Consider the following 15,000-nt stretch of genomic DNA (forward strand, 5'->3'; position numbering starts at 1 on the left):
CATGAAATAAACATGCAATAATGTGAGTGAGACTATCTGTATTCTTCTGAAGGGTGAAAAGATAAACAGACCACAGAATTACTTATTTAACATATTTATTCTATAAAAAAAGTAGTCCTGCATAATATTTTATGCTGAATACAAAAATGTAATGAAACATTGCTCAGTTATTTTGAACATTATTCAGTAGACTACATGCTGGCAGGGGAGAGAGTGTCTTAAACATAAACATGAATCATAAGAAAGAATCACGATTCATCCGATTAAATGCATTTATATGGATTATTGGTGAAGCCAAAACCATTCATTCTGTTTATTTATTTTAGCGGATCGGTTTAGTAGAATCTATAGGACTGATAATCGATTAATCGAATGAATGGTTACGCCTCTACTAGAAAAGCTTCTGTATAAATGCAGGTCCTTTTACTTCAATAATGAGTGACTGTAATAGATTACATTGTGATCTAATATGCAGATCAGATGGGGATTGTGTCACTCTCTTCAGATAACACCCCTCTGTTTATCTCCTGATGTTCCTCATTTCAGCACCATCGTTCACAACATCATTTTATCGCCGACTGCTTTCCTCACAGATATTGTAACACGAGTGTTGAGTAACGGCCGTATGACCTCCATCGGTTCTCCTTTAGATCCGAGCAGTGGTGGAAGAGACGTTCAGCTTCTCCCAGGTTCCTCAGGCCTTCGACAAGGTGGAGAAGGGTCACGCTCGAGGGAAGACCGTGGTCCAGATCAGCACAGGGCCGGAGGACATCTAGCACTATTCTATTATTTTCTTCTCAGGAAACAAAGTGAATTAAACTATTTTGATTTCACGGTCTTCGCTTATTGAATCCACAGTTGAACAGAGCTCTTTTGGATCCGTTTCAATATGTTTTTATAGAAGAAAGTGCACTCTTATGTGTTGAGAACAACAGGCTGATAGAGGTCGGGGAGGATAGAGGATAGTATACAAATACAACAGAATGACAAATAAACTAGAGGTATTTCACACTAGACTAAATAAAACATACAGATATTAAGTGTCTTGATGGGCTTGAGTTAAGTTGATATTACAGAACGAGCCTTTTTAAAATGTTTGCATCACTTACAGCCAGGCGACATATACTAACTATAACACTCCTAATGACCTGTAACATCTCATTTGAACATTCCCCGGTCCCTCAGCGGACTCCTAGCAGGCGGCTGCTGTCGGTTACTACAGGAAACAGAAGGCGGTCCAGTGTTCGCTGCTGAGGTCGTCACTGTGGCTTCCTTCAAAATAAAACAACAAGACGCTTCTCATATTCTTTATACCCCCAAATATATGTAATAATAAAGATGCTGTAGACATCAGAACTAACACAAATATTATTACCAGTGTTGTGTGTGTGTGAGAGTGTATTACATGTGAGAAATGTTATTAATGTAATAGTTATAACAGTGTTATCTTTTTTAAATGATCCCTAATGTGGACTGCTGAGTTGTAGTTCCTCACTGTGAACACTAGAGTGCAGTATTTACTCATGATCGTCACACATCATCTCCATACAGACGATCACAGCAGCATCTCACACCGCTGGTGGTCCACTTCAAAGAAAGACTATGAAATGAAATGCCATGTGTGTTATTATCCCGCCTCGCCCAAAGGAACCTGTGTTTTATGAATAGTTCTCATCAACATTGGCATAAATAATAATAATAATAAGCATCACTGATGACATCAGGCTGAAAGCAGCAGCGTGCATCCAATGTATTTCTAGGTGTCCTATCACAACAAAACCCCAGGACACACAGGAGTAATACACGCTTATGAGTTTCAAAGTCAATACATTTCATAAATTTGCCCAGATTCCCACAGAGACCTGCTGGTGTATGAAGGGTCGCAGGGCGATCTGGAAACAGTGAAAGAGTGAAAGAGTGAAAGAGCATAGGAGTGATCATAAGGGAGCCTCAACAAAGCTGCACTGTGAGAAAACAGTCTATAAATAAACTAATTAGAACCTATTAATTCAGAGTTACCTGAGATAAAACGGACAGCAGAACATGAAGGGGACCTGAGCTGCCTTTCAGTGACTGACGGGTCTGGTTATTAGTGAAGTGTCGGTCGCGAACGATCCGGCTCTAAGAGCCGGCTCTTTGAAGTGAACGACGGGAGCCGGCTCCTCACTGGGAGCCGATTATTATTATTTTTTTTCTCTGCTAGTTTTGGTGAAAGCCACAGGTGATTGGTCAATATGTGTGGCGGCAACTGCGTGTCCATACACAGAGCAGTGGGGGCGGGGGACAGGGAGGTTCAGACACACACAGCAGTGAGCACACGCACACGCACACGGAGGGAGACAAGAGAGCGAGAGAGAGGACGAGAGAACGAGCGAGCTAGAGAGAGAGAGAGAGCGCGACGAACAAACGGTGAGAAAATGAGTGACAGCAGCAGGAAACGTAGTAGAGTTTGGACCCATTTCAATGCTATAAGCAGCTCAAAGGCGGAGTGTAACTTGTGCAAGGTGAAAGTATCATATAGAGCAGGCTCCACAAATAACCTGCACAGGCACATGAGGACCTTCAATGTAAATAGTCCATCCTCTTGCACATATGCAACCAGTGAATTTTCTGTTTTGTTTGTTTTGTTTTTTAAACACTGGTGAAACAAGGAGTCTGGAGCCCTGGATGGGACTTTGTTTTTTATAGCCTACTTAATAATTTATTTTTGTAGCACTCTGTTCAAATTTGAGTGTATTCAGTAGCTTATTAAACCTATATTAATGACATATTTGATATAGTGTATGTTTTTCACATTAATAATTCATTTTACACATGGTTTTGCATTATTTTTGGTGATAAACATACTTTAAGCAACAGAAAATCTGAGGAGCCACTTGGGAGCCGAAAGAGCCGGCTCTTTTTAGTGAGCCGAGCCAAAAGAACCGGCTCTCCAAAAAGAGCCGGAATTCCCATCACTACTGGTTATGAGGGAGAGGGTGTGGACTGTTGAAGGCTGGACATGAGGGCTCAGTGGGTGGGATTTAAGTTCAGGGCCGGAAGACCGTCAGTCGGATCCGGCAACACCGAAACACTTCACGCGTTTCCTCGCACAGTCCAGCCGTTAAACCCGTCCAGCATGACGATAGAGGCCTGGTACATGGACGGATCCGACGAAGACCAGAGGAGACCGCACAGACTGGAGCCCAACCAGCCCGTCTCCCTGGACCAACTCACGAGGCTCGGGGTGTCCCACTGGGAGGTACGTGAACGTTACACCGCCGTTAGCTGCAGCCTGTGAGTTTACAGGTACGTGAACGTTACACCGCCGTTAGCTGCAGCCTGTGAGTTTATTAAGAAGATACCTGAACGTTACACCGCCGTTAGCTGCAGCCTGTGAGTTTACAGGTACGTGAACGTTACACCTCCGTTAGCTGCAGCCTGTGAGTTTATTAAGAAGGTACCTGAACGTTACACCGCCGTTAGCTGCTGCCTGTGAGTTTATTAAGGTACGTGAACGTTACACCGCCGTTAGCTGCAGCCTGTGAGTTTATTAAGAAGGTACGTGAACGTTACACCTCCGTTAGCTGCAGCCTGTGAGTTTACTAAGAAGGTACGTGAACGTTACACCTCCGTTAGCTGCAGACTGTGAGTTTATTAAGAAGGTACGTGAACGTTACACCTCCGTTAGCTGCAGCCTGTGAGTTTACAGGAAGGTACGTGAACGTTACACCTCCGTTAGCTGCTGCCTGTGAGTTTACAGGTACGTGAACGTTACACCTCCGTTAGCTGCAGCCTGTGAGTTTACAGGTACGTGAACGTTACACCTCCGTTAGCTGCAGCCTGTGAGTTTACAGGAAGGTACGTGAACGTTACACCTCCGTTAGCTGCAGCCTGTGAGTTTACTAAGAAGGTACGTGAACGTTACACCTCCGTTAGCTGCAGCCTGTGAGTTTACAGGAAGGTACGTGAACGTTACACCTCCGTTAGCTGCTGCCTGTGAGTTTACAGGTACGTGAACGTTACACCTCCGTTAGCTGCAGCCTGTGAGTTTACAGGTACGTGAACGTTACACCTCCGTTAGCTGCAGCCTGTGAGTTTACAGGAAGGTACGTGAACGTTACACCGCCGTTAGCTGCAGCCTGTGAGTTTATTAAGAAGGTACGTGAACGTTACACCGCCGTTAGCTGCAGCCTGTGAGTTTACTAAGGTACGTGAACGTTACACCGCCGTTAGCTGCAGCCTGTGAGTTTACAGGTACGTGAACGTTACACCTCCGTTAGCTGCAGCCTGTGAGTTTATTAAGGTACGTGAACGTTACACCTCCGTTAGCTGCAGCCTGTGAGTTTACTAAGGTACGTGAACGTTACACCGCCGTTAGCTGCTGCCTGTGAGTTTACTAAGAAGGTACGTGAACGTTACACCGCCGTTAGCTCCCGCCTGTGAGTTTACCGTTACTCCACAGATCATCCGGGTCTAACTGACTGGTGGGGCGTTCAGGTACTTAATGGATACATCACCGGTGGAAAAAATGAATCTGTATTGAAAGTGGGTCATATATGTAGTCGAAATGTAAAATAAATGAAGAAGTGGGTGCCTTCTTGAACGAGAAAAGGCAGACATTGGTGCATGTGGATGGAAGACAACAACTCCCACAATGCACAGAGAGAACATGACTGGCGTCCCACTACTGGTCTGTATAGTCTCAGTGGGTCCCCCCACTGGTCTGTAACAGGTCTGTAGTCTCAGTGGGTCCCCCCACTGGTCTGTAGTCTCAGTGGGTCCCACCACTGGTCTGTAACAGGTCTGTAGTTTCAGTGGGTCCCATGGTCTGTAACAGGTCTGTAGTCTCAGTGGGTGCTGCCCCCTATAGGCGGGTTGAAAACATGAACTAGTGTTGGTGTCCCTCTAACCAAAGAGCCTCCGATGATGACGATATTTGCTTCATCGGAGGATCTTTTTCAGCACAGAAACAGATCTCCGTCTCTGGGGGAAATTATGCACGACTATTCAAAAATACTCCTGGGTTTGAACGCCCCCTCAAGTCGTAGTCCTCTTGGATGAGAAGAGAAACCTCTTTAAGAACCTAAAACAAGTCCGGTTGCCTACGATGAAGCTTTGAACGATGAAGGACCTGATGACTGAGGAGGATCTTCATGTTTTCTGTCCTTGCAGCTGAACGCTGACATCTATGAAACAGACCCAGAGCTGGTGCAGCTCCGCAAAGACCAGGGCTACTCCTACATGGACATCATCTCCATTCACAAGGACACACTACCTAACTATGAGGACAAGGTAAAGCACCCTATCACAACAGTAATATCCTCCTTTTTATTATGAGAAACCTTTACATTAAAGGAGAAATCCGGTCATTTTTGACCCCATGTCCGTTGTCCTCAGGGTCATCCCGACTTATTAGAAGCAAAAAACCAGACAAAAATTGACGTTGCCTAGCCCGAGATCTGTACCTGCCTGGCAGCCTTCCAGACTCGCTCCAATGCTAACCCATTGGGGCACCGTTGTATCTGCTTTCCTGGGCCTCAGAAAACAATTCCAAGACCTATGCAACACAGGTTGTGTCCGTACGAGACACCACGGCGCTCGTTTAGCACAAATATTGTGACGAAATTACATAAATATGTGTGTTTTTGCATGAAGTTACTCACCTCAAATCACCCCGTAGACATTAGCAGTAGATAGCTGAGCGCCTGTCGTCCGTCCCACTCACCGCAGAAACGAAGACGTTTTTCACGTAGTTTTGATTTTGTATCCATAAAGAAACGACCGAGCAGTGCAGTCGTCCTGTCCGTAATAAATCCATGAAGCCGTTATGTCCATATGTATGACTATGTTACAACATAGCAACGACTGCTTACAGCTAAACAGTAGCCTGGAGCCAAAACAATGCAAGTCTCGCGCAAGTTCCCGTCTGCCGTCCTCACTCTGGAGCTGTTTTCAAGCCAATACAGTGACAAATCTTGGACAGTCGCGCAAGGGTCACTTTGATCTCACTCTGTTGATGAGAGACTGCAGTCTGCACACGCGACACGCGACTCCCACTCATGCTGTCAACACAACTAGCCTACTGAGACTGCGCGAGGTTTGTTGTCTTTGTAGCAGGTTCAACTGTCACACAGGCTAAGCAATCTTACTATGTAGGCTAGCGCTAGTTACACTGTCATATGGACATGACGGCACTGCTCAATGGAAAGAAGTTTGTCACTGTATTGGCTTGAAAACAGCTCCAGAGTGAGGACGTCGGGAGACGGGAACTTGGCTTTTGGCTCCCGGCTACTGTTTAACTGTAAGCTATCGTTGCTATGTTGTAACATAGTCATACATATGGACGTAACAGCTTCATGGATTTATTACGGACATGACGACTGCACAGCTCGGTCGTTTCTTTATGGATACAAAATCTAAGAGGAAAACTTTTTCGTTTCTGCGGTGACTGGGAGGGACGACAGGCGCTCGGCTATCTACTGCTAATGTCTACAGGGTGATTTGAGGTGAGTAACTCCATGCAAAAACACACATTTATGTCGTTTTGCCACACTATTTGAGCTAAACGAGCGCCGTGGTGTCTCGTACGGACCCAACCTGTGTTGCATAGGTCTTGGAATTGTTTTCTGAGGCCCAGGAAAGCAGATAAAACGTGCCCAGATTTGGGTTAGCATTGTAGCGAGTCTGGAAGGCTGCCAGGCAGGTACAGATCTCGGGCTAGGCAACGTCAATTTTTGTCGGGTTTTTTGCTTCTAATAAGTCGGGATGACCCTGAGGACAATGGAAATGGGGTCAAAAATGACCGGATTTCTCCTTTAAGGCAGGTTCACACCAGACTCAGAAAACAGTGTTTTACAATACTAACATGATCAAAGATTAAAGGGGAATACATTCAGGCTTTAAAGGGAGGTCTGGGGGCGGGACTTTTTTAGTTTGGCGATGCGTTCATAGTCAGAGTCTCTGTGGTTTTTCCAGATGACCTACTCTGCCTTTAAGTGGGAAATGGATATAAAGCTCTACGGTGAACTACATTTATACAACGGTCGTTCTCAGTCAGTGGTGAAGACGGGTTCAGGACAGCCAGCACTCGAACGGCTGTAAAGTTTTAGGCCTCTGTTTTCCGTCTCCGTACGCTCAGCTGAAGATGTTCTTTGAGGAGCACCTGCACCTGGACGATGAGATCCGCTACATCTTGGACGGCCAGGCCTACTTCGACGTCAGGGACCAGAACGAACGCTGGATCCGGATTGCCATGAGGAAGGGGGACGTGATCACCCTGCCGGCCGGCATCTACCACCGCTTCACCCTGGACGAGACCGTACGTAGCATGAGTGGAGTTAAAATGGATGTGCAGTAGTTCACACTGCATGGGAGGTGTAGACGCTCCACACTGAAAGAGTCAAGCCTGGAATATGTTTACTTTGAGTTTTTCTTTAGGCCATTTGAAGGTTTAATTTCTTGTCATACAATTTGCACAACCAAATTTTGTTTGAAGTCCTGTTTGCTACATCAGACAAATATCCTGTGAGCACTTCTTGTCACCAATATCACTGATGCTGGTAGATGGGTACCAATGAAGGTCTGGTGGTTTGTAGAGCCCTCCTGTCCGGTTTGTTATGTTTCCAGTCAGGACGAGGCCCTTGACTTGAATTCGGCCTTCTTAAGTAACAGCTGTTTCTGAGCGTTTGTCACCTGGATGGAGACGCGTGATGACCACGGCAGCTTGTTTGTGCTGCCGATCCCAGGAACTGTAAACTGTCCACTCGCTGCAGTCGTGCGTGTCTTCTCCTCAACCATCAGCTCCTTGATTTAACCGACGCTGGGCGGCGGGTTGTTCTCCGAGCGCCACTCTCGCCTTGTTGATTTGCTCTCTATATGAAGTGTCATCGCTGTTCGTAATCAGGGCGATGCTGGTAGTGTCACCTGCAAACTTCAACGTCGTCGTGTACAGCGTGAACATGAGGGGGGCCGAGAACACAGCCCTGGGGGGCTCCAGAGTTGTGGCAGCCAATCCGAACTGCCCGGGGTTTGTGAGGTAGTCTGTTTAGTCTTCTGTTGGTCTGGAAGCTCAAACGTCTTAACAGCAGCTACTTCATTAGCTTCTGACTGGGGAATGAACTGTAAGGAAAGCCAACAAGTGATCCAGCCACGCCCGACTGATCTGACCAGCGTTTGTCTCTACAGAACTACACCAAAGCCATGAGGCTGTTTGTGGGGGAGCCAGTGTGGAAAGCATACAACCGGCCCGCTGATGAATTTGACATCCGTCAGAAGTACTTGGCTTCTCTGCAGGAAGCCTGAGAGACTGAGAAGCCTGTGTGATGCCATGAACTGGATCCACATGACCACTGCTGACACTGGAACCAGGGCTTCTGATGGGATTCTGGAGATTCTTGTATGAAATGCAATTTTCTTTTTAATTAGCGTTCCATGTCACCATTAAGGTCAACGGTAAGTTTAAATAGGACACCACATTGATGTTTAAAGGATCTGTAATTGTATTCCATCCAAAATAAAACAGTCTCACGCCCTTTTTATGGGGGTTGGCAGCATTTACCTGCTTATTAGGATCAACTGACACACCTTCAGGGTGTTATATAGATTCATTATGCATATGAATTCTGTGGTTGAAGAACACGTTATGAAAGTGACACGTTGTCCTGCACGAACAGCGTGATGGCCGCCTCACTGAACTGCTGCAACACTTCCATCTGCCTGCTCAGACAGGAAGTGCTGCCCAAAGCTGCTGTCGAGGATATAAAGTGTTGAGAAAAGTATTGATGATTATATGATTAAAGATATCCTGCAACAGGGCAGTGGTGAATGAAATCATGTATTCTGCATGTAGACTATCTCAGAGGTGGAATTCCAGTTTTCTTACTCACAGTTAATCTCATATTTTACACTACATTTCACTTACCAGATTGAGATTTACAGACAAACCTGTGGTCAGTTATAAACCTTTAGAACATTACTGTTGCTTCATGCATCAGGAATAATAATAATACATAACATGAGGCATATTCTAAAGGTGTAAAATCAGTAACAGTTTGATCACAGTTAATCTGTAGTGCCTTATTTTCCAACATCGGTCGTATCGGCATGTTGAAATCTACAACCAATGTTTCTACTTTCATATTCAAGTTAGAGATGTCTCTACATATTGTGTTTTATGGAAAATAAAGCTGCTGCTGTTTTCAATCCATGCTTGGTTTATTTGTTTTAATTATCTTTCCATTAAAGCAGACGTCGTCGTTGATTTAAAATAACATGTTTTATTTAGGATAAAACTCAATTTAATATACATAATTATGATCAACACAATATGTGATTATTAAAGATCCACCAGAACAAATGAATAAAAGATTTAACGAGACAATAATTCTGATATAATCACAAAAAAACAGCTTTGATATGTACAATCTTGGATTCTTAATATCTTACAATGTTGTTTAGTGATCAGGACACAATCTGAAGGGTTGATGTGTTTCCATGAGTTAATAAAGCTGGCAGCTGGAGAGGCCTTCCACTGTAAACCCAGTAATTAGTCTGAACACACTGAACTCTGGGTAATGCCCGTGTCAGGACTCGTGCTATGAGCCTGCGACTCCCTTCAAACCACTTTTAAAGGAACAGTGACTATGAAGCTAGAGTGAGTGGTTGAGCTTGTTAATCAACCTCCGTTATCACTGGGATATGAATGTGATGTGTTGAAGAAAGAAGGGCAAGCCCACCTCCCCATGAAATATATTTTCCTTCATGAAAACTCATGCAGATGCAACTCTCGGTTGCAGCTCCGGATTCATATTTACGTTGCACATCTGAGAGTGGTATCGATCCCCTCCTCTAAGTCGTGACAAGAAAGCAAATTTCCCCAAAGGGAACCTATTTAAATGTAAAATAAAATGAACCCACGCAGGATCATTGTGTCAGTCCACCTGTTGGTGTGAGCAGCCAGTTTGTGCTCCTGTATGTAAATGTGTGGATGTCTCCGGGTGGGCCTTCGGGAGGAGACCAGCGCCCCGTGGGCTGATGTTTCTCCTCTTTGTTCCCTGTCACGCTGGCTGAGAAGGCCCCCGTGTGTCCTCTCCCAGCTCCTACCTCTCAGACCAGTTTGAGGCACTGCGTGTTGAAGCTGTCCCCCTCCCGGCAGGCCACGGCCTCCAGCAGAGCCTGCTTCTTCTGGGTGCTGCGAGACGACTCCAGCTCGTACATGGTGGTCAGGTTGAAGAGGACGCTCTCGTGGAGGTAGAGCGCGGGGTCCTGCTGCACCAGGCCCTCCAGCTGGCCCAGGGACTCCTTCAGACGGCCTAGATAGAGCAGGCACACGGCTGCGTTGTTGTTGGCCTGGGAACGTACACGGGGAGGAGTGGTTAAATTTGATTCTTAGCTTTTGAAGCTTCTGTGTATTTCAGTTCCACCAATCAAACGACAGCAGCTACACTGACCCCATCAAGCAGCCCCGGCTGTGACCGGACACACGACCCCGGAGAGCTAGACGGGTGGCTAGATCCCCCTGAAGCTACTTACGTTTATGGTTTTTGTAGAGATTAGATAAACATCGTCAGCGTGTTAATTAGTGAGCTTTAGGTGCTGGTATGCAACCAGGCTGGCTGGTTCCAACTAGTTTAGGGCTGAGTCCAAAATCACTCACTGCTTCTTAGCCAGGTGGAGGTTCTATCTGAGAATTATGAGACCATAGATAGTGGACTCAAAGTATCCCACAACTGATGGTGACTAACCGAGCCTGATATCCCATCATGCATTGTGCTCAAATCATGGGAGAGCATCATTTAGTCACTATGCAACAGCTGGAATAAACTTCCTGAAGATGTAAGACTCGCCCCAACACTTTTAAAACTAGACTGAAAACTTTAATGTTCACCGTAGCTTTCTGCTAAATATTTTATATATTATTACTGCAAATATGTTTTTATTCTCTTTGTCTTTCAGTAATGCATTTTAATTTTCTTTTAGTTCTTTTTTCACTTTATTGTATGACATGTTATGATGGTAAGCACTTTGAGTCTGCCTTGTGTATGAAATGTGCTGTACAAATAAAGTTGCCTTGCCTTGAAGGAAAACGAGTAGAGAGACAAAAAAATGTGTTGGATTTATTCTGGATTTATTCCACCAGCCAACGTTGAAGTGACACGTTTTATTTGTAAGCAGTGACGGAAGTCGGAGTCCAAATATGTTTTTTTATATTGACGATGAGCTCACTACACAGTCCTGAAGCTAAACTCAGCAGGTCCTGACTCCAGGGGTCAGATAAAACCACAAACTGTGTGAATGACAGAAATACGCATTCATCTTTTTATCAGCAGATTTACAACAAGACAAGTATGAAATACTTCTCAACCACCTTAATACTCGGTTTGCATATCGATACTCCTCTCCACCATCATTTGTCATGTCGCTGAGAATGAAGAAGGAACAGCTGTGGCTATTTATAGTGGTCGTCCCACTAATTCATCCCCAGTATCTGTAATTGGCCAGCGTGGTGACATCTCAATCATCATTAATAAACATCAGCATGATCAGTGATTGATTTACAGAACGCTGAATGAGACTTTACAAAAGTCTCGGATCAGATTAAAAGATCATTGACAGGGAAGTGATTGCTTAAATGTCGAGTGAAAAGAATGATAACATTAAAAATAATCATTTAAAGAGTGTTTGGGTTAACATGGTCTGAAGCATTCCTACTGTCTCCGTTTATACATACTGGCTTATGTGTTGGGAAGGCATGAACATATTAAAATGATTCATCTCACATCATCATGTTGGACCATCAAATACATAAATAAAGACACTTTGATAGATCTACTCATGTTTTCTGCTGTGAAACATGAATGTGCTTCATATGGACTTTTAATGGAAGAGGAGCTGAAGTTCATGATTCCTCAGCAGCAGAACTCCTGTTATCCAGTTATGGTGAGGGGCGGGACATTTCTGACAAACACATTAAGCCGTTGCCCACAACAGAGTGGGCCAGCTGACCAATCAGGACGGACTGGGCTTTTTGGGAGGGCGGGGCAGGAGGTCAAACAGAGCTGTCGGAGAGAGGCTGAGACGAGCTGCTGCAGCCCAACGAGGATGGGATCATTCACATACATAAACATGTTCTGGTAGTCAAGTAGAAGACGTGTTTATGAAAACGGGTGTGGCAGCACTTACGACGGGGTTTTTCGGGTCAATTTTCAGGACATCGGCGAAGGAAGCGTGGGCTTCAGAGTAGTTGTTCTGACTGAGGGAGACGAAGGCCCTGGAAAATAAACCCACACATAGTTATTACTGGCAGTAGTATTACAAGAGGAAACATACAATACTGGTTATTGCTCATCCTGTGCTATGTTCACAGCAAGGTTGGGATCCGGGGTTCGGGTTCCTTCTGTTTTGCATGTTCTCCCTGTGTTAGCGAGGGTTCTCTCCGGGTTCTCCAGCTTCCTCACAAAGACACGCAGCATATTGATGAGTGATGACTTCAGATCGCCCGTAGATGTGAATGTGAGCATGAATGCTTGTTTTCCTCGTGTCGGCCTGATAGACTGGCCAGGCTGACCCTGCCTTCGCCCAATGTCAGCTGTGTTTCTTTAGTATAACTCAAATGACAGATGAAGTGGCTTCTAGTGCTCACATTACTCTCCATCTTGGGCGTCATAATAAAACAACCACCTTTCCTGAGTGATCTCTCTCCGTATCCATGAATTGCTGGATGTTTGATTTTGCATCTTCTGATATTTGTGTGTCAAGTTTTAATTTCCATGTTTATATATATATATATATATATATATATAGACTTTGTTGAATACTGGTTACCCATCATTCATTTTTTTATAGATTGCCGTTATTGTGATTTTTGTTCCTTTGCATGAATGACATGTAAGAGCATTTTAAAGTTGTAGTTATAGATACTTTGTATACTAGCAGGTTGATTAGTTGATAGATCAGTTGTTTAATGTTAAATAACTAAAGCGCTCCGATGAATGTAGATTAAGTAGATATTTCCCACTGAGATGTTGTGGAGTAGAATAATAAAGGATGCTGATCAGTCATCACGTGTCGGTGCAAGTCTGGAATCCTGTTTTCACGGTACGTTTGCTCCACACTCTTCGCCAGCGTGAGCTCCTCCCCGTTACCACGGAGACAAGATGCAGAAAGTAAACTTTGTGCTGCTCAACCAGTGACAGACCTGTTCATCAGCACACATGTGGTGTGACTGGGTGGACTTCCTGTCGCCTGGCAGGCTTTCTCCACATCCTGGAAGTACCTCTCTGCCGTTTTAACGTCTCCGATCTACAAAGCAGAGCAGCACATGAACCACGGGTCTGACTGTGTGTGTGTTGTAAAACGGGACAAGTACAAATATACATAGAGACTCCATGATTCCCGAGGGAGACTTAAGAGTTATTGCATCAGTGAAGTAAACATGGAACATTACCACAACAAAGAGGAATTAATGATCTAAAAAAACACAATGCAGTCGCAAAGTAGGAGGAGTTATTTTGGGCATTCAGGTTTCCAGAAGAAAGTCATGCATAGATAATACTTGAACTAATAATAATACTGGAGCACCAGTTAAACAGCATTCTAACCAACATGTCTCCTAAAGTTATTCTTCTTCTCACTCCTTTCCGAGCTGTAAAGAAAAATAATGTTTGGAAATTTAAATTTTGCTTTATGATTTTCATTGCTCTGCAAATATTGCTTTGAGTGTCTAATTGTTTGACTATATCGATTGTTGTTGTTTTTTATTCCTATTTTATGTCTTTACTTGTTCAGAACAAATAAACAAATACAAATACTTAAGCTGTTGTGAAATTATTCAAAGGGGAGATTTCAGCAACAAAAGTACTTGGTTAAGTTTAGAAAAAAGATCAAAGATTTGTGTTTCTATGGTAACATAACAGGGCGGACAGAAGTGCAGGGCGGACAGACAAACTGCTGTTGTCAAGGAATATCTGGGAGTTCAGCGTTGACATAATTAAACGAGATGTTAATGAGTTACATTAAGAGTGTTGTAGACCAACACCTATGCTAAGCTAGGCTAATTGACTCAGCTCTGTTATTATCACACACAGAAGCAGTATTAATCTTCTCATCTCACTCAGGGAAAAACAACTATTTGTATTGTAAAACATCTGTATCTGTGACGTATCTGTCTTCTATGATGGGGATCTGGCAACATGTCTACAGTATATATATCCATGCAGAGCATGTATTCTTCACCGTCAGAGACTTTGTCATCTCTCCCTTTATCTGGTCCCGTTGGACCATTGTAGGCAATGTTGCAAATCAATGAGCACGACTGTTTTATGGCACTATAGGGTTTTTTATATAATTTATTCATCAATTTCATGAAGTACCTTGATATGTCAGTATTTGATTTGCTGGATTAAAAAAAACAGCAAATCAAATGAACAGAAAGTGTGGGGTTGCTGGGGACGCCAGACTGTATCTGTGCCTCGGGAATCAGTGTCTCACCATCTATCCATGTGGATGCAGTTGCTAGAAAGTGGCAGAACATTTGTGAACCCTATAGAATCTTCATAATTATAAAAATTATAAAAATAAAATGTCATTAAATCCTCACGGAAGTCCTACAAATAAACAGATAACACCTTTTTTTCATTTTTTTAATTAAGCCAACATGAATTATCTTTGCAGGAAAAAGTATGTTAATTGAATTTCGGCCCATTCCTCATTACAAACCTGTATCAACTCCATGTTGGTGGTTTGTTTGGCTTCCTGGCATGAACTGCTCTCATTCCACAACATTTCTATTGGGTTAACATCCTGACTTTCATCGCAGCCATTCCAAGAGGTTTTTTCTTTTGCTTTAACCACTCTTTGGTTTGCTTTCCTGCTGCATGACCCACAATGTGTTGAGCATCCGTTTACGAGTGGATACGACAAAGCCATTATTATCGCAATAAAAATTATTCAAGTGAGATGAACAGAGACAAACCAAATAATTTGCAGAAATATGAATAATAATACATTTCAATTGCAAAA

At 43.8% G+C, this 15,000-nt stretch overlaps 3 protein-coding genes across 4 annotated transcripts in view; 2 read left to right on the forward strand and 1 right to left on the reverse strand.

Annotated features, from left to right (window-relative positions):
• rtn4ip1 (reticulon 4 interacting protein 1) overlaps positions 1-833 on the forward strand; it is a 16,697-nt gene extending 15,864 nt beyond the window's left edge. Inside the window, exon 9 of the mRNA XM_084013994.1 lies at positions 651-833. Coding sequence (XP_083870120.1) covers positions 651-776 — 126 coding nt within the window. The 3' untranslated portion in view covers positions 777-833. The remainder of the gene's footprint in view (positions 1-650) is intronic.
• Positions 834-3,022: 2,189 nt separating this feature from the next.
• On the forward strand, positions 3,023-9,864 carry adi1 (acireductone dioxygenase 1). The gene is made up of 4 exons (XM_084014000.1): positions 3,023-3,241; positions 5,155-5,274; positions 7,121-7,300; positions 8,167-9,864. The coding sequence occupies exons 1-4, from the start codon at positions 3,119-3,121 to the stop codon at positions 8,281-8,283; spliced, it is 540 nt and encodes a 179-aa protein (XP_083870126.1). The 5' UTR covers positions 3,023-3,118; the 3' UTR covers positions 8,284-9,864.
• Positions 9,865-9,945: 81 nt separating this feature from the next.
• Positions 9,946-15,000, reverse strand: part of trappc12 (trafficking protein particle complex subunit 12) — a gene marked incomplete at its 5' end in the record, with an annotated part of 39,347 nt that continues 34,292 nt past the window's right edge. For both annotated transcript variants that reach the window (XM_084013991.1, XM_084013990.1), the window contains 3 exons: positions 9,946-10,329; positions 12,163-12,250; positions 13,178-13,281. In XM_084013991.1, coding sequence (XP_083870117.1) covers positions 10,087-10,329; positions 12,163-12,250; positions 13,178-13,281 — 435 coding nt within the window. In that variant the 3' untranslated portion in view covers positions 9,946-10,086. The remainder of the gene's footprint in view (positions 10,330-12,162; positions 12,251-13,177; positions 13,282-15,000) is intronic.

The sequence above is a fragment of the Eutrigla gurnardus genome (genome assembly GCF_963514095.1).
Source record: "Eutrigla gurnardus genome assembly, chromosome: 7".
In the NCBI taxonomy this organism is placed as follows: Eukaryota; Metazoa; Chordata; class Actinopteri; order Perciformes; family Triglidae; genus Eutrigla; species Eutrigla gurnardus.